The 20732-nt window shown below is 45.4% G+C and overlaps 1 protein-coding gene across 1 annotated transcript in view; it reads right to left on the bottom strand.

The window, feature by feature from the left end:
• Positions 1 to 20732, bottom strand: part of Duox (dual oxidase) — a 248511-nt gene that overhangs the window by 173551 nt on the left and 54228 nt on the right. The window contains exons 7-9 of the mRNA XM_050186612.2: positions 18776 to 18872; positions 10228 to 10306; positions 1489 to 1585 (exon numbers count right to left, since the gene is read on the bottom strand). Of these exons, the coding sequence (XP_050042569.2) occupies positions 1489 to 1585; positions 10228 to 10306; positions 18776 to 18872 (273 nt within the window). The remainder of the gene's footprint in view (positions 1 to 1488; positions 1586 to 10227; positions 10307 to 18775; positions 18873 to 20732) is intronic.

The following is a 20732-nucleotide window of genomic DNA, read 5'->3' as shown; positions in this document are numbered from 1 at the left end:
TCAATGTGGCCTCCATTCTATCGCGAATTCGCACGACATTTCGTTACGCTCACTTGTACTTACCCTGAAAGGGAAAGCCGCAGAGACACATTCGAACAGGGATGTAATTCCGCATTCTCCATACCTGTCCACGTCTGTACAGCCAGTCGCAACCACGTAAGTCGCAACCACATAAGGAGAATGTAGTTCCCCGTTGCTCATATATGTCTGCACACGCAGTTGGCAACAATGTAGAGAAAACAATGGCGATTAAAACTACCAGTGTGTATTCTGTGTCCATCTATTACAGTTCATCTGTGCCTTACAAGACACGCCAATGGAGTAAAAATTGATAAACATGTCCACGCAAACTGAGTCAGCGCAAGCAGCGTCCAATATTTGACAATAAGGCTCACAACACACAGGAAGAGTAGAGGAAATGTGTCATATTCCTCCACCGTTGCCCGCTTTCAGCTTCTTTGCAACGGATGCCAACAAAACACTGGGCGATGCCAGTAGCGTGAGAGGAAAAGTGGGGGTGCTCCAATAATTTGTATACCAGTCATGGAGGGCTACTCCAGAAGTGGAATAGAAAAATTTGGAATAGCTTTACCGTATAGCGCCGCAGTTTGCTTCAGTTTGTAATATCACAAACGTACAAAATTGCGAATGGACTCGAATGTCAAGCTCCATAATGAGAATACCAGTTGATTACGCGAATACTGTTAAAGAATAAATGTACGCTAACTCGATTCGCTTCTTGCCCTGTGCGATTTGTACGCGATTTGATCTCAAAGCGTACTGTCTACACACCCTAGTTGCTGCAGCATGTACATCTCCTGCTGCCGGTTTATATGCACGAGGGGTGATCTGTAGACTTACGCTAACAACAGACATCTTTACACCTAGGTCTCTTGTTACAACAATGCCTCTTGCTCGTAAAAGAGACTGAAAAAGTGCTGCCTGAATACACAGGCCGAAAAAAAAATACTCCGTGCTACTTTTTTCAATGTCTCCACTGCGCATTTTATAATTATTGAGAGTGTCCCAAAGAAACTCCGTGCAGAAGGCTTATTTGGGCTACTAAGGTTGCTGCGGTCTACGGGCCTTCATGATAGTCAGCCCGCTACCACTCTATAGCGTACAAGGTTTGCTTGGGCTGGCTCATCTACCCCTCTCTCTCCTTCTGCTCTCTTTCTTTTTTCATCCCCCTACTCAGTGCCTCCGTGCAGGGTAGCCAACCTGAACTACCTCTGGTTAATTTCCCTCGGTTTAACCTCCCTTTTCTTTCGTGGACACGTTCAAAATGCAAAGTGCTCAACTCTGGACGCTCGTAGTCTGTATATTTAGCATTCATTATACCACTGTCTGTCTAATATACGGGAGAAAGATCACGTGGCTTATTCCTGTTCTTCGTGTGTTCCGTTTGTACTGTTGAACTCATAACGTCGTTTTCTTTTCGGAGAACGTTTGGGTTTCACAATGCCCACGAATCGTAGAACCGCTCACCCCTTACGTCCGAGCACAGGATGTGGTCTTCTTTCTCGGCAATTTGAGACGCCATTCCCAGGATGAGCTCGTCGATGCCAGAAGCAGGCAGCACTTCCTGCAAGCGCCAAGCCGAAACAATGATGCAAAAACGTTTTAATTACAGCCAACTACATTGCAATTACTCTAAAACTTCTGCAATTTCCTCTCAATATAGAGCCTACCAAGATAAAACAGAAATGACTGATTACAAACTCGGCGGATAGTTTCCCCTGTAATAAATTTCAGTGACACGTGGCGTCTAAGCTACAGCTGAAGATATGATTTATTAGCTAAATCCAAAAATATCGTATGGTAAAAACACGTGAAATGGGATACGCCTGCACTTTCTGCGTCAAATTTTCTGAACAGGCATACTTCAGTACAAAATGGGGGTAATTACACGCTGTTATTTCTGCATTCAGAAGAGTTCCAATGGGCACCTGAAATCAAAGAGGTCATGAATTTATTCTCTGGTCTATTCACCGAAAGAGGTCACGAATCCATTCACGCACTTTGCTATCCCACACAAGCATTTTAGCTCGGATGTAACAACGGAGCGAAAATAAATAGTTCTCATGATTAGCTACCTTTTGTCTCTATAATCAAAATCTTGTGTACTAAGCAGGATGATGCGCCTCGTATGATAGTTTCACGTCGGTGCCCTGCCACACTTTATGCGTGTAAATGATTGAGCGCCAGATGAGAACGTGACACAGAAAACAAGTGGGGACGAAATAAAAAAAAACGACGTGCCCCAGTATTGTTCGGACACTTTTGGAACTGCTTTTTGACGACGGTGCCACATTGGATCATGGTGCTCACTGCAGTGCGCATTGAAACTTATAGTTCCGCAAGTTATAAGCAAACGATATGTTTCCGGCAGATACGAGGCAGTGCTAACAATACCACGGCCGCTAAATATTGCTCGAGCGGCCGTGACAGTACACATTACAAGAGGCGTGCTGGAGACGCTGCTGGCTGCCAGCGCGAGTGGACGCGAGTCGCGTTGGCTCCGCAAACAGTGTTCGTTACCTGCGGTTTATTTCAGATTCAGCGATGGGAAAGAACTATTCACAAACTTCACGAGAATACGAAGTTTAGAGCTGCGAATGGAGTTTTCACTTTTTACTGAGTCATTAAAGTTCGGAAGCGGCGACCACGCCGGCCACACTGTATCCCTAGGCCGGGAAGTCCATAGAAAAGCACTGGAGCCACTGTGGAGCGTTGCGGCGGAACGCACCGTGTGACACCCACTGCAGGTGAAATCGGCCGAACGCGTGCATTTGCAGTTTGAAGATACGCAGAATGCCGAGTCCTCAGAAGATTTTAACACCACTGCGAGGTGGAAAGTGGTCATTTCATTCAGGAAGAAGCGAGGGCTGGCGAGATGGAGAAGTCCGGTGTTCAAGAACCCCAAATTGGGTAGTAGCGTGATAGACCTAACAAGAACCACCACGGCTCAAAATCTTCAAGGCACAAAACATTGACTACAGGTATGGCAGTGCAACTGGCAAGCCTCTGAAAAGAAATCTGCAGCACTGCTGAACTACATCAATAGTGCACTCATACCTTCCGGCTTCATCTTCATTCTGGAAGCAGGGATCAAGCCAGTCAGACTCATAGGATACTACACCCAAGTCGACTACAAACCCAAGGCAGCTAAGTTAGTATCCAACTCATTAACTGCCGCGTAAACTACAATTTCCCCAAATGATAGATATAATCAGATCACTCCCTCGAAAGAGGAGCAAACACTACACGGAGAACTTAAACATAGTGATTCGACATAGGCTGGTACATGCGCCGAGTCCACTGCGTGTAAAATGTTTTGAAGTTAGCGGCAAGTTCGCTGCTCATAAGCGAGATGTCCAAGCCAGTGCTGACTAAAGCGATGACGTCTTCGTCTTCTATGCTTACTGGTATATCCCATGTTAGTACGTGCCTTGGATCCCCTCGGTGTGTTTGAACGTCGGTATGGTGCCGTCGCTGTAGTCAATTTCTTCACAATGGTACACTCGGCGTCAGTAGGCCTTATCTCCGGAAGTCACTGAACTCACTTTTCCAGGCTTGCTGGCCGGGTGAACAGCGCTTAGGGGCGTTTCGAGGGAAGACAGGAATTGGAGGCTGGTATCGTGATGGAGCAGGGGACCCACGCTGTTCGGATGAATTGTGACCACTTGCGAGCACGCTCTCAATATGCAGCGGGCACTCACCAAGTTGTGACCAAGGTGCATTCGGGGGAGAACCCAGGGCGACCCACGCGATTGTAAGCACAGTTCCTGTAGATATGGCCGGCTTCGCCGCAATGAAAACAGGGGTGGCTGTGATCAGAAGCACGCCTGACATCACTCTTTCTAGGAATGGACTCGTTGATGAACGGTTGATTGTAGCACCTGAACCCTACTTCCGTCTGTTCCTCGATGCGCACGACATTTGAGGCGCTCTACAGCGGCGGAATTCGTACGGCTTCCACATAACTCATCCAAACTTGCGCCTGCAGCAGCGGCGCCCCATAGCTTTTCAGGAGCATGGATGACCTGCCTGATGTCGTCTCGCACCATACCGGACAAAGAATGCCGCGCGACTGAGGGCTGTTAAGAACGGCCAGCTGCAGTGCAATTTCTGCCGCCCAGCTGCGACAGTGGCGGCAACTTTCCTGGAGCGCCGCCGCAAACCTCTAGCCACGGCGTGACTAAGTCGACTGTGTGTGAACAAGTATACGTGCGTCCTCGACCCTCCGTCGCTGAAGCCGAGTTTGACGAAGTTGCCATTGTGACTAAACGGGCTCGGCGGACCAACTATTGTTACTGAGCCCGCGGGAACGTCTACTGAGACTCCTTTCCACGCGCCGACCAAGACGCCAGACAATGGGCAGCCATCGGGCCCGCTGCAGCTCGGGGAATAAATGCCCCTACGGTGCTGGGTCGTCTCCCCTACGGTGCCTCGTCAACTCCCCTACGGTGCCTCGTCGTTTCTCCTACGGTGCCTCATCTCCCCTACGGTGCCTGGTCAACTGGCGTACGGTGCTTGGACGGCCGTTTCCGTCACCTGGGTATCGGGGGAGGACCTAGTGTTTATAAACCGCTGTTGTGCGGCTGATCAGGACTCCCTCTCAAGCAGTCATGTTAGACTGATGTACTTTCTCAAGCAGTCATGTTAGACTGATATAAATACTGTAAATAAATCCATATTCCTCGTTCTCGATGAGAAGCAGTCCTTCCCTTCATCAACGTCCTCAGCGCGGATAAGTTGGACAACGGCATGGGCCAGCTACCTTCTTATTCGTGCCCAACTCCAATCTTGACAACGGATCACGAGCGATGGGATTGAACCCCCAATCATAACAGGTCTCACCCACCTGCATTTTCTGGACATTTTCTCTTATGAGAGCTCTTATCAATTCTCTCAGGTTACTGACATCGCTTCCCAGTGTCACCTTCGGAACGCCTTTTGAAAGTGCTGTCACGTTTAGGTTGTACTGCCACTCCCAAGCGTATTCTGTGGGGTACGGATAATGCCGCAAAATATATCCTTTAGACCGCACATGAAGCGTCGTACTTTTTTGTATTCGGGCATTGAAGCCTCTGCAGGCCTGAAGAGCCGAGTCATGTCTCAAGTATGCGTGGTGACGCACTGATTACGAGCTTGAATTCTCGTCTGAATCGAAACTCCGCTCCCTCCTTTCTGTGTGTTCTGGCGTATGCAGCGACTAACTGCCAACGAAATTCCTTTCCCGTTGTAAGTGCCGCCTCCTGGTTCTCGAACTACGTGTTTACATACTCCCCTAGAGCAAAGTACCCATTATGAAATTTGCTCTCTTCATACCAACCGCAGATTTTGGCGACCCTTTCGAAGTGGTGAAGCCAATTTTCGACGTCCTTAACCGCCTTTGTCCGTAGAACAAATTGGGTAGCTGCTGGTGACGCAGAAGGATCTGCGTCGGCGCGGTAAATGCAGCAGTAGATGTTTGGTGCATCGTCCTGATAGAATCAGCAGACCGTGCTGTGTGCACCAGTCCTTCAAGACGACCGCTGGTACGTGCGTGCGCAGGGTTTAGCTGTGTCGGACTACTCGCTGGCCTCAGGTCAGGAGTGAGATGAGTTTCCGCTCAACCAATATATAGCCCACCAATAACAAAGAAGAACCCGAGGATTCCTAAAAAATGTCAAATACATGGCCGGAACCAAAGGCTGCGTGAGGCTGTTAGGTGTCTTCAACGTCCCCTGTGGCACTTGGGGCTACGCACAGGACAGCCCTAAAAACAATCGCCTCGGCCACGACACCACGGAGTTCGGCTTTACCCTTCAAGACGATATTATGCACTCGACAAGAAAGGGGAACACAATTTTCACACACACGAACCCTGCCCTCAATTTCAGCCTAAACGTGAAGAAAGCGAGCTGGTCGGCCCTAGACGGGAACCGCAGAAGCTACAACCTCATCGTGATGAGCAAAACGAGAACAAGGTAAAAGCGCGAGCCAATGTTTCGGCCACTGGACTTCTCAATTTCAAGGCGACCTATGCTAGGAAAGCATATATCGCCTTGAGAAAGACGAGTGCACTTGTCGAAACGTTGGCTCCCATTTTTACTTTGTTCTGGTTTTGCTCATCGTCTTGAACTTCCGTCTCCGGCGCTCCACGTGTTTTCCCTGAACCTCATCCTGATTCTCTTACTGGAAGCACCCAATATAAGGATAGCAGTCCCGGCATAACTGAATCTCACCGATTGAAGACCATTCTTTAGAACATCAAGATAGAACAAGAGTACTAGTAACCTCGCAGAAGCCATTCCCGGCAAGCACGAAGCAGTCACTAAACAGGCCAAGCACTCTGGCGAAACACCAGTGGTAGATTCTTACCTCCGACACATGTGGGAGGCCAGAAGGGCTATGCTGAAAAGATGGACATCACTAAGGTTAAACAAGAAGCTATACAAGCGAATCGCCGAGCTCTCACAAAAAGCCAGCTTATACGCATCCAAACTGACCGAAGATAACTGGTTAAAATTCTGTGACTTCCTCATAGGCACTCTCAGCCTCACAAAAAAATTCAATATCCTCAGATGGATGCTATATCTGGGCAAAACCGTGAACGAGACTTGCATAACACTACACAAGATAAGACACTTCTTCGAAGCTAGTAATATGGAGATCATTGATAAATTTAAGGATAAGTACATTGGGCCGAACAACATGCATCGATGCAAGAAACCATCGATGGGCTAACTAAACTCCAAGCTAGACGCAGCGATTAGGCTGCAAAAAGTCTTCCAGGCAGATTAAGCGGCCTGGAAGAACACCGTGCCGTGCTAGGGAAAGATACCAAATTCTCTCATAAAAAGCCTCAGACATGGAGCCCTGGAAGATGCAACCCACCTGGTCGACGAGAACTGCTGGAGCTGTGGTCAGTTCGCTGACAGCTGGAGAAAGGCTAGTATAATCACCATGCTTGAACCAGCCAAAGCAACCACATTAGAAGCACTTAGATCAATGTTCCTTAGGTCCTGTCCGGGTAAACTGTTCGAAAGCGTGATAACCGCTAGACTAGAAGTTCACCTAGAACGCCACCACTACTTTCCCGCAACCATGTTCGGGTCCAGGCCAGGCCTCACCCCAAGGAATGCCTCCATGCTCATCAGGGAACAGGTGCTATACAAGAGCCCCAGCAGCCGTCCTGTCATCTCTTTCTGTGTCTTCGGCAAAAAAAGTTGACAGTCACTTTACCGTACACTAAAGAGCATGAAGGCAAAAGCCGGCAAGATCATGAAACATTCATTAAATTAATTGACATTCTCATTCGAACGGGTCCTTAATTCCACTTGTTTTCTCACAAAGAGGTCAAGAGTTCTTGCGCCTGAATTAGGAATACCTTAGTTAACTGTAACTTAATTAACGCTGCCGTAATTAAGGCCAAAGGTCGTAGACTTGGCTCCAATCAAAGGTCATGTGTTCGAGTGCCTTAATTACCTCATCTTACTTAAGCGTGGCATAATCACCTTGCTTTAATTAAGAACAAAGAAAGTGGGTTCGACCATCCATAGTGGCACCATATATTTTCGTACTATTTAATTTCGGTCCAGCATAAGGTTGAAGGTTCGACTTCCACCAAAGGTCGTCAATTCGAGTGCCTTAATAAACTTTGCCTTCCTCAACACGAAAGGTCGCAGGTTCGACCCCCAGCAAAGGTCGAGTGTCCAACTCCCAGCAATGGTAGTAGGTTCCACTCGTATCAATGTTTGTGCCATTGAATTTTAGTGTGATAAGGGCGAACGGTCAATTTATAACAAGACCGGACGACGGATTTTTCGACCCACGAGCCACATAAAGATCTAGCCTTAAAAATTAGCGCAGGATTACATACTCACAAAGAAAAAAATTCTAGAGGAGGCGAAAACGTCATGCTAGCCCTAGACCTGAAAGTGCCTTCGGCAATCTGTCACGCGAAGATGTTCTCAGCGAGCTGAACGTGACAAACTGCGGAGAGTGGATCTACGACTATGTCAGATCCAGTGACTATATGCCCGCATACAACCAGATCAGACCCTCTGGCTATTCCCAACAACGCTACACCTCAAGCTCTATTCTCTGAACACTTCCATTCAACCCAGCCATGAACACACTATTCAGAGACCTGGAAAAAATAGAAGATCTAGGCTGCATACTTTACGCTGACGATAGCACTGTCTTTGCGAGCTGTAACTCTCTCGAGTATAAGGAGGCCACTCCTCAACAAGCAGCATATGGAGTGTCCACCTACGCCACAAGCAGCGGGATACTGTGCGCGCCACAGAAGTCATAAGTGATACGCATCCACAACCAACAGTACAAATGCAGTGGTCCCATCAATATCCACAAGGATGTGCACGCAGTCAAGGATGCGGATATGATACCGATCCTGGATTTCTGGATCAAGAGCAATGGATGCGCCAGACATTCTAGACACGCTAAACACAATCACGAAGCAGGTTGCCCGAATGATGAATAGGATAACAAAACACAGGACAACCATGAGGGAAGAAGACACCCTTAGTGTAGTCGACGCACTAAGCAGATTCACCTACAGCCTTCCGTAATACAACACAAGCAAGCGGAAGAGGACAAAGCCGAAGACATTCTGAGAAATGCCAGCAAAGCTGATCGTGCCCTTAGCAAACACGTTGGCCACAAACGTACTCCTGCCCTTAGGGGTATGCTCAGCTAAAAGCTGCGGTACTCCTCTCTCAACACGAGCCCCTCAGCGGGACCCATACTTCAAAGGCAATCCTCAAGAGAGCGGGCTGCCCGCACCATCCAGCATATGTTAAAAAGTTCAGAGGAGCTACTTCACCTCATTAGAAAACAAATCTCTATTGCACCTATTCCAAAGAACATGCATCCCACCAGACACCTGGACAAAAGAGAGGCCAGAGTCAAGGCGCACAGAAACATGCACAAGGACAATCCCGACGTCATGTGCGTAGACGCGGCATAATTATCCAGCAAAAGATGACTTATCTGCAAAGAGGTCGATCGCAACTTAGGCCTCATTCCGAGCAATCAAATCATCACTGTACGGCCAAAGCGGAAGTGGTAGCTAGTGCCAACGCCATTCGACTGCAAGAAGTTGACAATGAATCCTTGACCTAAGAATCTCGTGACACCTGTAAGGTCTTCACGAAAGGCTTGGTTCCCAAAAACATAAGGGACCTGCTCCCCACTAAACTCAAACCTCACCACAAAATCATAGGGCGCCCCGACAACGTCGGTCTTGAAGGCAACGAGAGAGTAAACGTTCCATAAGTAGCATAATTCGCTACACTGTAATTATACTGAAGGCACACGATCCATGTGTTACCGCGTACTTGAAAGACATTGCTCATCACACGGGCCCGTTGCCCTGCGTGGCGTTGTACAGGAAAGTGGATTTCTCAACATGAGCTTTAGAACCACATTTTTTTTGCAATAATTGGCCAAAGGGTTTGCAACTGCGCCCCTAGGCGAGTATACATGCTCTCATAAGCAGCTGTTTGTCGTCTCCCCTTACGTGTCGTCTTCTTTCATCTGCTTCGACAAGTTCGTGCGTTCGTCGTTGTCAATCTCTGAGCCCGTTGTCAAACCCTTTAGTAGATCGCCAACGAAATGCATGTCCGCAGGGCAAGCCGTGTTTGAAATTTGAAGCAAATCTACGCAGGCATTTCGAGAGATTTCGCACCTCATGGGAGAAGGGCGGCTTGACGTGACGATGACAGTAACCCAGACAGGACGTCTGGTAGTGCGCTTGGTTGTGTGAGCTGGTGCGTATAGTACACCATATTATCTTCACTGCAACAGAGCCAACAAACGCAGTCTATTTTCATGCAGTGGGACCTTTTATGCATCTTCATCGTTTCGGTTCGATATTGTCCTCCTCACTCGAACAGTGTGCAATACTCTACGTAACACATTTTGTTGTCGCCGGCCATAGGTTTTCGCGCATGTTGCCCTGAAACTACGAGGCCGTCCGGCTTTCATAAGTTTGCAGCATTCTGTGTCTCGGTAACCGAACGTATATGAGTAACTAATTTGCTCTCATAAAAATTTCTCTGACGTTTTGCACGCCGGTCATAGCGCGCTTTTTAAAAAATGTGCAAAAATTTAAAGGTCCGCAGAAGTTCCCAGATGTGGGTCCGTTTGACAGGTTTGACCCTAAAGAAAAGGTCCGAAAAGCAGTTTAACAAGACGCATAAATGACATGCTTACCTCGGAAAGCCACCAGGTGGAGCACAACCGCAAGGCTTTGAAGCCATTCTTCGTATCAAGGAAACGGCAAGAGCCATCCCTGCATAAATAATATACGGATGGAGAACGCTTTAGCAGCAAAGAAGGAATAGTTTGTGTTGATTGAAAGAATGCATAATTTGCCACGAGACTTCCATGTCCGTATGCGCAATTTAAACACGCTTCGATCCCGCGACCTCGTGCTCATCAGTCCAACACCATAGCCACTGAGCTACCACGGTGGCTAACAAGCCCCACTGTCCTGAACCTTTTAGATTTTCTGTCACGCTGGAGGACTTGTTTGTCTGCAGCGCAGTTTGCTCAACTTTGTTGTAACTCTTATTTTTTCTTACGAGCTGAACTGTGTCTTTCTCTTAATCTCAACTAGCCTAACAATCTTCCACCTCTTCTCATATTTGCCACTCAGTGAAACATGTCTTTTTCTAAAATGCAACTGGCCGAAACTCTCTTGCACCTCCTTTCATTCCTCTTAGGCGCTGCAAGATATCGTTGTCTAAAGTCCTACTAGACAAACTCTCCTGCACCTCTTAATTTTTCCTAGGTGCTGAAAGATGCCTTTGTCTAAATTTCAGCTGGCCGAACATTCTTTTACCTCTCTTAGGTTTTCTTAACTGCTGGAAAAATTGTTTGTTTAAATCCCAACTAATCCAACTCTTGCAACTTTTTTCACTTTCCTTAAGTGGTGCAAGCTCTCTTTGTCTAAATCCCAACTAACCGAATTCTGGTGCACCTTTTAACATTTATCTTATGGGCTGGAATACGTGTGTATAAATTCCAGCTGGAACAACACTCGTGCACCTCTGTTCGATTTTCTTATGTGTTAAGAACATGTGTTTGTGTAAATCCCAAGTAGCCCAATCCTCTTGCAAATCTGTTCATTCTTCTTGTGCGCTGAAACATGTCTGCTTACACCTCACTAGCCCAACTATCTTGCATCTTTTTCAATTTGTGTTCCGTAATGGAAGATGTCTTTGTCCAAAATCTAGCTTGCCTAACACACTCCAGCCACTTTTCGTTTTTCTTGCGTGTTGAAACATGTGCTTTGGTGCATCCCAACTAGCCCAACTCTCCTGCAACAATTTTTATTTTTCTGACGTGCCAGAACTTGCATTCATGTAAATCCAAGCGAGCCCGACTTTCTTGCCAGTCTTCATTTTTCTCAGGCGCTTGAAGGCATCATTGTCCGAATTCCAGGTGGGCCAACACTCTTCCACCTCTTTTTTATTTTTCATAAGCGCAGGAACATGTGAATGCGTAACTCTCAACTAGCCCAGCTCTGTCGCAAACATTTGGATTTGTCTCAAGTGTTGGAACGTGTCTGTCGAATCCCAACTAGCCCAACTTCTTGCAACTTTTACCATTTTTCTTACGCGATGGAACACGTATATATCTTAATTCGAACCAACCCAACTTCCTTGCACCTCATTTCATTTTCTTATGTGCCGGAACATGCGTTTGTCTCAATTCCAACAAGCCCAATTCTCTTCCGCCTCTTTTCATGTTTTTATGCGCTGAAGATGTCTTTCCCCAACTTTCAGCTGGCTCAACACTTTTGCACCTGTTTGTTTTTCTTACGTGCTGGAACGTGTCTGTCTAAATCCTAGCTAGCCCCACTCTCTTACACCTTTTATCCTTTTTCTTACGCTCTGGAATATGTCTGTCTCAATTCGAACTAGCGAAACTCCCTTGCACTTCTTTTTCTTATGCGCTGAAGCCCATTTTTCTCTTAACTATAGCTGGCTCAACACCTTTTCACCTCTCTTCATGCCTCTTACTAGCTGGAACATGTTTGCATAAATGACAAGCAGATCAACTCTATTGCAGCTCTCATTTTTCTTACGTGCTCCACAATATATTTGTCTAAATCGCAACTAGCCCAACTTTGGCGCAAGTCTTTTTATTTTTCCTGAGCGCTGGAAGATCTGGTTGTCAAATTTTGAGCTGGTCCAACATTCCTCCACCTCTTTTCGTTTTCGTTCGAGTTCGTACATGTGCTTGTGTAAATCACAATTAACACAACTCTCGCAAGTATTCCCACTTTCCTTACGTGTCGGAATATGTCGTTGTCTAAATCCCTGCTCAACAAACTCTCTTGCAACTATTTTCAGAGGCTGGATAACGAATGTCTAAACTTCAGCTGGCCCCACATTCTTGCAATTCTTTTCTTGTTGCTTACTTGCAGGAACATGTGTTTCTCTAAATCCCAACTAGTATAACTCTCTTGCAAGCCTTTCATTTTCTTAAGTGCTGGAATATGTCTTTGTCTAAATTCCAGCTGGATCCAGCATTCTTGCACCTTTTAGTTTTTCGCACGAGCTGCAATATGTTTGTGTATATACGAACTAGCCCAACTTTCTTGCAAATCTTTTCATTTCTAAAGAGCTTAGAAATGTCTTTCTCGACCTTCCAGCTGGCCTTACAATCTTGAACCTTTTCATTTTTATAACGTGCCGGAAAGTGTGCTTCAGTACATCCCAACTAGCCCAACTCTCTTGCGACTCTTTTCACTTTTTTACGTGCCGGAATATGCATTTGTATAAATCCCAACAAGCCGACCTCTCTTGCCATTCTTTTCAATTTTCACAAGCATTTTAAGGTGTCATTGTCTTAATTTCAGCTGGGCCAACACTCTCGCGCCCCTTCTAATTTTTTTGTACGAGCTGGAATATTTGCTTCCGTAAATCGCACCTAGCCAAACTCTCTCCCAACTATTTTCATTTTTCTTACGGGCTGGAACATCTGTCTGTCTCAACCCAACTACCCCAACTCGAGCAAATCTTCATTTCTCCTAAGTGCCGGAAGGTGTCATTGTTAAAATTCCAGTAGGCCCAACGCCTTTGCACCTCTTATCATTTTTCTTACAAACTGAAATATGTGCTTCTTTAAATGCCAACCAGATCAACTCTCTAAGATATACATGTATTTCATTTGTCTTAAGTGCTCGAACGTGTCTGTCTGAATCGCAACTAACCCAAGTGTGCTGCACTTTTTGTAATTTCTCTTACGCGCTAGAATATGGCTCTTTCTAAGAATTATTAGTCCACCTTACTTGCACCTCGTTTCATTTTTTATGCTCTGGAGATTGCGGTCTAAATTTCCATTGCTCCAACACGCTTTGAGCTTTTTCGTTTTTCTTGCATGCTGGAACATGTGCTTGTATATATACTAACTAGACTAACTCTTTCGCACCTTTCACCATTTTTCTTACTCTATGGAACATGTCTTTGCCTCACTTCCGACTAGCCCAGCTCTTTTGCATCATGCACCTCTTTTCGTTTTTCTTATCCGATGAAAGATACCTTTGTCTAAATTCTAGCTGGCTCAATACTTTTTCACCGCTTTTCGTTTTTCTTACGTGCTCGAACGTGTGTTTGTGTTATTCACAACTAGCCGAACCACCTTCCAACTTTTTGTCATTTTTCTTATGGGCCGGGCCATGCGTTTGTCTAAATCGCAAGGAGTCCAACTATTTTTCAACTGTTTCAATTTTTCTTTAGTGCTGGGAGCTGTCTTTTATCTAAATTCCAACTAGCCCAACTGTCTTGCATGTATTTTAATTTCACCTAAGTGCTGGAACATGTTTTTTTTTTTCGAAATTCCAGCTAAGCCGACAGTCTTGCACCTCTTTCCGCTTTTCGTACGACCTGGAATATGCGCTTGAGTAAAACATACCTAGCCCAACTCTTTTGCAGCTGTTTTCATTTGTCTTACGTTCTGGAACATGTGTTAGTGTAGATCTAACAAGCCCAACTCTCGGCAATGTTTTTGTTTTTCCTAAGTGTTGGAAGATATCTCTGTTGCAATTCCAGCTGGCCCAACGCACTTGCACTTCTCCTAATTTTTCTTACAAACTGGCTCATGTGTTTCTGCAAATCCCAACGTACACAACTCTCTTACAAATCTTTTCATTAGTCTTATGTGCTAGAGCGTGGCTGTCTAAATCCGCACTCGCCCAACTTTCTTGAACGTAATTATTTTTGTATGTGCTGAGTGACGTCTGCCTAAATTCCAGCTGCCCCAACACTCTTTCATCTATTTTTGTTTTTCTCAAGTGATAGAACATGTGTTAGTGCAAATACCAACGAGCCCACCACTTCCACGTCTTTTTATTGTACTTACGCGGCGGAACATGTGGTTGTCTAAATCCCAACAGGCCCAAATATCTTGCACCTCTTTTCAATTTTATTAGGTGCTGAAAGAGGTCGTTGTCTAAATTCCAGCTGGCCCAACATTCCTGCACCCCTTTTTGGTTTTCTTACGAGCTGGAGTATGTGCTTGCGTAAATTGCAAGTAGCTACAACTCTCTTGCAGGTCTTTCAATTTTTCTTACGTGCTGGAAAATGTCCTTATCTAAATTTCAACTAGCCCAACTCTCTTATGACTCTTCATTTTCCACATTTCATTGAGGATTTCATTGTCTAAATTCTAGCTGGGCCAGTACTCTTGCACCTCTTTAGGTGTGTTTATGAGATGGAACATGTGTTTGTGTAAATCCTTGAGAGCCCAACTCTCGTGCAAATATTTTAATTTCTATTAAGTATTGAACTGTGTCTGTCCGGACTCCAACTCGTCCAACGTTCTTCCACTTTTTCTAATTTTTCCTATGTGCTAGAACGTGTTTTTGCTTAAATCCCAACATGCCCAACCCTGTTTCAAACCTTTTCGTTTTTCCTACGAATCGTAATACCAGCTTGTCTAAATCCCAACTAGCCCAACTGTCTCGCACTAATTATAGTTTTTCTACGTGATGGAACATGTTTTTAAATCGCAACAAGCCCAACTCGCTTGCAAATCTTTTCGTTTTTCCTACGAGTTGTAAAATGTGTTTATTTAAATCCCAACAAGCCGAGCTCTCTTGCCACTCTTTTCAAGTTTCTCACGCGCTGGGACACGTCTTTATCTGAATTCCAACTAGCCCGTCCTCATGACATTTCTTTTCATGTTTATTAAGTGCTGGAAGTTGTCTGTCTAAACATTAGTTGGCACAAGACTTTTTGATCTCTTTTCGCTTTATTTACGTGCCGGAATATATTTTTGTAAGTCTAAACTAGGCCAACTCTCTTGCATCTTTTGTCATTTCTCTTACGCGCTGGGCGATGTCTTTGAATTCCAGCTGGCGTAGCACCCTTGCACCTCTTTCGTATTTCTGGCGCGCTGTCAAATGTATTTGTCTAAATTCCAAGTCTAACGATATTGCACCTCTTTTCATGTTTCTTATTCAATGAAACACGTCCTTCTGTAAATTCCAACCAGCCGAACATCTCTTGCGAATCTTTTCATTTCACGATATTGCTAGAAAATGTCCTTTTTCAAAATTCCCGCTGGGCCAAGACACTTGCACCTCTTTTCGTTTTTTGTACGAGCTGGAATATGTGCTTGCGTCAATCCTAACTAGCCCAACCCTCTTGCAACTGTTTTCCTTTTTTTAGGTGCTGGAACACGTGCTGGTCTAAATTCTGCTAGCCCAACTCTCTTGAACCTCCTTCAATTTGTTCACGTGCTCGAAGATGTCTGTCTAAATTCCAGCTCGCCCAATATTCTTGCACCTCCTTTCATTTCTCTTACGATTTTGAACACGTGTTTGTGTAAATTCAAACTTGCCCAACTCTTTCGCAATTTTCTCATTTTTGTATCAAGTGCTGGATCGTGCCTGCCTAGTTCCGAAGTAGGCCAACTCTTTTGCATCTTTTAATATTTTTCTTACGCACTGGAACATGTCATTAGGTAAATTCCAACTAGCCCAACTTTCTTCCAGCTCATTGAATTCTTATGCGCTAGGAGATGTCTGTCTAAATGATTGCTGACCCTACTCTCTCAAGCGTCTTTTCCTTTTTCTTACGTGTTGGAGCATGCGTTTGCGCAAATCCCTACAAGCCCAACTCTATTGCTAATCTCAGTTTTCTTACGCTCTGTAACATGTCTTTGTCTCAATTGCTATTAACCAAACTCTCCTGTACTTCTCATTTTTTATGCGCTGAATGACGTCTATGTTTCAGCTAGCCAAACTCTTTTGCATCTCTTCATTTTTCTTATGCGCTTGAACATGTCTCCGTCTAAATTCCAGCTGGCTCAACACTCTTGCAAATCTTTTCGTTTTTGTTACGCGCTGAAATACATCTGTCTAAATCACAACTAGCCCAACACTCTAACAACTTGTATCATTTTTCTTAAGCACTGGAACATATCCTTATGTAAATTGTGATTAGCCCATCTTTCTCACAGCTCTATTCATTTTTCTAAAGTGCTGTGAGATGTCTGTCTAAATTTCAGTTGGCCCACCACTTCTACATATCTTTTCATGTTTATGAAGTGTTGGAATATGTGCTTGTCTAAATCCCAACTAGCCCAATTCTCCTGCACCTTTTGTCACTTTTCTTACGCACTGATACATTTCCTTTTCTGCACCCCAACTAGTTCAAATCTCCTGCAGTTTTTTTAATTATTCTTACGTGCTCGAAGATTTAGCGGCGCTACCAACACCTCCAAAGTAGACGAAGAACAACCCGCACTCACACGCTAGCGCGCTCGATTTAAGGGGCCGCGGTGTCGGCCACTCCCGATATCCCGCTGAACTATGGCTGGTCGGCCTAATTAGAACCGTGGGTACAGGCTCAACCCAGAAATCGGTTACCGAATGACGGTGCCCAGTCATGTCAACGTCAGCGCACCGACTGTACTCACTCACCAGCGACACAAAGCTTGTCCCACCGGCTCCTTTAGGCGCAAATTAGACTCTCACAGGCACGGCGACGCCACAAGCAGAACCTTGGCGATGCATTAAGCGACCACCGCAGCCCCGAGACTATTTGCATTCGATATTTCTCCCCAAGCAGCAGCAGGTGAGCCTTCCGATCTTCTCTGCTTACATCTTCCGCGGATGCATGGCCTACCGAAATTCTGCAGGAGCCTCTCTGCCATCTGGTTCTTTCAGCTTGAGAATCGCATCTACGTCAACATAAGTGACCAGCACTTGCGCTATCTCCACGCAAATATCCAGCTACCAGACGGTCTACACTTGGAGCTCCGACTTCTACAGACGCGGACATCTATGAGAACCTGCGGCAGGTGGCGATTTCGCACTACGGTATCAATGTGGCTGCGCTTGGCTCATAACCTACGCTACCGGTGCTGCCTCGTACATATCTCTCGGATTGCGTGAATCCGACTCTACCGACGTCGACACCATCTGCACACTTTAACTGAACTTTACCATTGGACATTATTTCAGTCGTACTTCGCAATAGCAGAGGGCCCCTGTTGCGGCATGACTACAAGCTCCAGAGCAGGCGAAGAAGAATATGAGCCCATGTGCAGGTAGCGCCAAAATAGAACCTTATGAGACTTAATTTTTATCAGGCCCTTCAAAATGTAAGAGAACAACTTTACGCAACAAATGTGCGTCCAATTGTTGAACACGTTTGTGAAGCGTGGGGCCCTCAAACATTGTACCGTGTTGAAAACATCGAACGAATTCAAAACCGTGCTGGCAGGTTTGTTTCTGGCAATTATGACTTTCGCTGCAGTGTCTCACTAAATAAAAAAATCTAGGCTGGAAATCACTAGAGCATCACCGAATGACTGCAAAACTGCAACTGTTTATCCAGATATACTCTGGTGTCAACGGAATAGACAAAGATCTGCACATTCTGCCTCGCCCCTTTGTCTCTCAGCGATGCGATAATGATCATAAAGTTATTGAATTGCGCTGTCGCACTGAAGCTTTCCGCAATTCATTTTTCTCGCACACCTCAGCTCTATGGAATAGGCTCCCTAAGAGCATTAATTAATGTAAAACCTGTTCCAAGTTTAGATGTTATTGTTGAATTTTTCATAGCTGGTTGTTACCCTGTTCGATTTTCTCCCTTGTGTACTAGTCGATGGTTTGCCTGTTGCATTAACTTATCTTTTCGCTTAACTGTTTTCTCAGTTGCCTTTGCATATGTTTTCCTGCTGATGTTACTCTTAACTATTTTTTTGTGTGAGCTTTCTGTATATATGTATTTTCTTTCCGGAGTCAGTCCCATCTGTACCAATGTATCTCTGTAGTGCCCCCCTCCTACAATGCTCTTGTGGCGCTGCACGTATTCGCATAAATAAAAAAAAAACATTGTTTGTCCTTGTGTACACCTCTTTAATGAAATACGCTCTCGCGGTAAATAGATGAAGATAAATAAAATAAAATAGACGAAATTAGAAGCGTGTATATTGCTTTTGTGCAGTCTTTAATATTGCTGCTCTTAACGTCAGTTCGAAATGGCATGGTGTCGGCGTAAGTTTCTTGCCAATTCACAGGTGAGATGATGTACAATTGTTTCCCCAACCACGTTTCCATACGCAACTAATGGGGCTCAATGTCTTAGCTTTCTGGTCATCTAGCGGAGTTATCAGAGATATAACTGGGCGCTGAACCAATATGTTGCTGAAGAGACAGCCAGGCTTCAGTAAAGAAGGCTCATCGTGGCACATAAACCAATTATGCGATGATAATAATATTATAATGTCAGCTCACCTGCGATAGATGCCAGGAGGAATGGATGTATGGGGGAACCGAAAAGCGGCTGCCTGGAACTCGTGGCTGATGCCCGGATGCACATCCGGTTTATATCCTGCATATCCACACGACACTACTTAGCGTCTCGAGCACAAACCACCCCTGTATTTCGGTTTACGTGTCCCTAGGAAAGGATGCTAAAGAAGTATGTGAAGAAACGTAGGAACGCGGACAGGAATCGCCGAGCATCGGCGTATCAAATTCTTGAAAACTGCAGTAAAGTGGTGCCTCTTGTATTTAACACAATGGTGTAATGCGTAAATATCCAGACATGTATCGATTAGGCCTTAGCCTACGAACAGTCTACGAACAACTAGGCAAAATATAAAAACTGGCTAACAAGCAAAGACACCAAGGACAATGTAGGGGAAATAACGCCTGCAACACAAACTAACTGATTCAGCCATTCACGCTAGAGCACTGCATGGGCCGTTTCTTCATGGTTGTACCCGTCCCGAGCCTGAAAGTACTATGAGGCGGCCACCTCGAGCCCGACTAGGTAGTTTCAAACCTTACCCGTACCCGGCCGGGGCCAGAAATATTTCGGCCCAGCCAAACCCGGCCCGGTTTGGACTGTTAGCCCTTGAGCGTAAGCGAAGCATGGTCCAATTCTCGGTAATTGTGAAGATACCATCCGCGGCACAGGACATTTTCTAGAGATAGTATTGAATGTCAGGACTTCATCGGGCGTTGTTTCTTATTATTGAACAGGTAAGGTATAAACGTGCGACATGAAAGCTTGTGCTACATTTGCTAAATAGTTGGGCGGAATTATACATCGAATGAATAGGGCACTGCTCATGTGCACAATCGCAAACAACTTAATCTGAATGTTGTATTTAAAAATAAACATTGCAACGTACAATGCCCGAACTCGAGCGAATAAACTTGGCTTGACATTCATAGCTCTATAAAGCATAGCTTCATCATTACAACGACAAAAAGTTGAGCTAGTTGGTAAGGATTCATTATGCAAAAAAAGAGCTGAGGCGTGCAGACAGGACACAAGAGTAGAGAAGTGGACAACACGAACGCCGACTATCAACTGAAGGGAACACTGAGGTGAAAAAAGAAAGAAGACGCAAAACTCATCTGCGCAAGCTCAGGAATGGTATCACTACGTGTCAGTCGGGTACATGTGTCGGTCTACGTGAGAGATAACTGTTAAGGCACTTAATCTCTTCCTTATGTAAGGTAATCGAAGGCTGACTCACGCACGCACTTCCACCTTTATAGATGTGCCATGCCTCTACCATAAGAGGCGTATGCCTATGGTATACGCCTCTTATTGGTAGAGGCGTATACCATTGATGTTCCTATGCCTGTACAATATCGCGCATTCATCTAACTCTGGCGTGCAGTTACAATCTTGGCAATGCAGGGAAACATTAGAAGGCGATCCACCGGTTAACGACTTCTTATGCTCCATTAGCCTTTGATTGATACACCGACCCGTTTGCCCTACGTAGAACTGGCTACAGCTAAGGGGAATTTTATAAACCACACCCATACGACAGTCAGTAAACCTGTTGTTCTTATTGTGCTTCACTGGACAAATATCTGTTCTTTTTTTGCCTTTTACCTGCTCCTTTTTCCTCTGCACGGCAGGGCATATCTTACCTAACTTATTGGGAGCAGTGAAAGGAACATTAATATCATATCTACTTGCAACTTTTTTAAGCCTGTGCGACACTGAATGAATGTTCGGAATAGCCACTACACTTTTCTTGCTATTACTGCTTTCTGTAATCACGTCCGTCCCCCTCGAAACCGACTTCTTTAGGCGCTCAGCCACAGTGGCCACTGCTGCACTAGGATAACCTGCTTCTAATAGGCGCTGGACCTGCGCATTAAAACTGGCGCTCATTTTGTGCATGCAGGATCTGGTGAGAGAAGACTTCAGGCACGACATGGC

Source organism: Dermacentor andersoni, chromosome 2 (genome assembly GCF_023375885.2).
Source record: "Dermacentor andersoni chromosome 2, qqDerAnde1_hic_scaffold, whole genome shotgun sequence".
In the NCBI taxonomy this organism is placed as follows: Eukaryota; Metazoa; Arthropoda; class Arachnida; order Ixodida; family Ixodidae; genus Dermacentor; species Dermacentor andersoni.
Note: the sequence above shows the minus strand (reverse complement) of the source record. Positions and strands in the feature narration are given on the sequence as shown.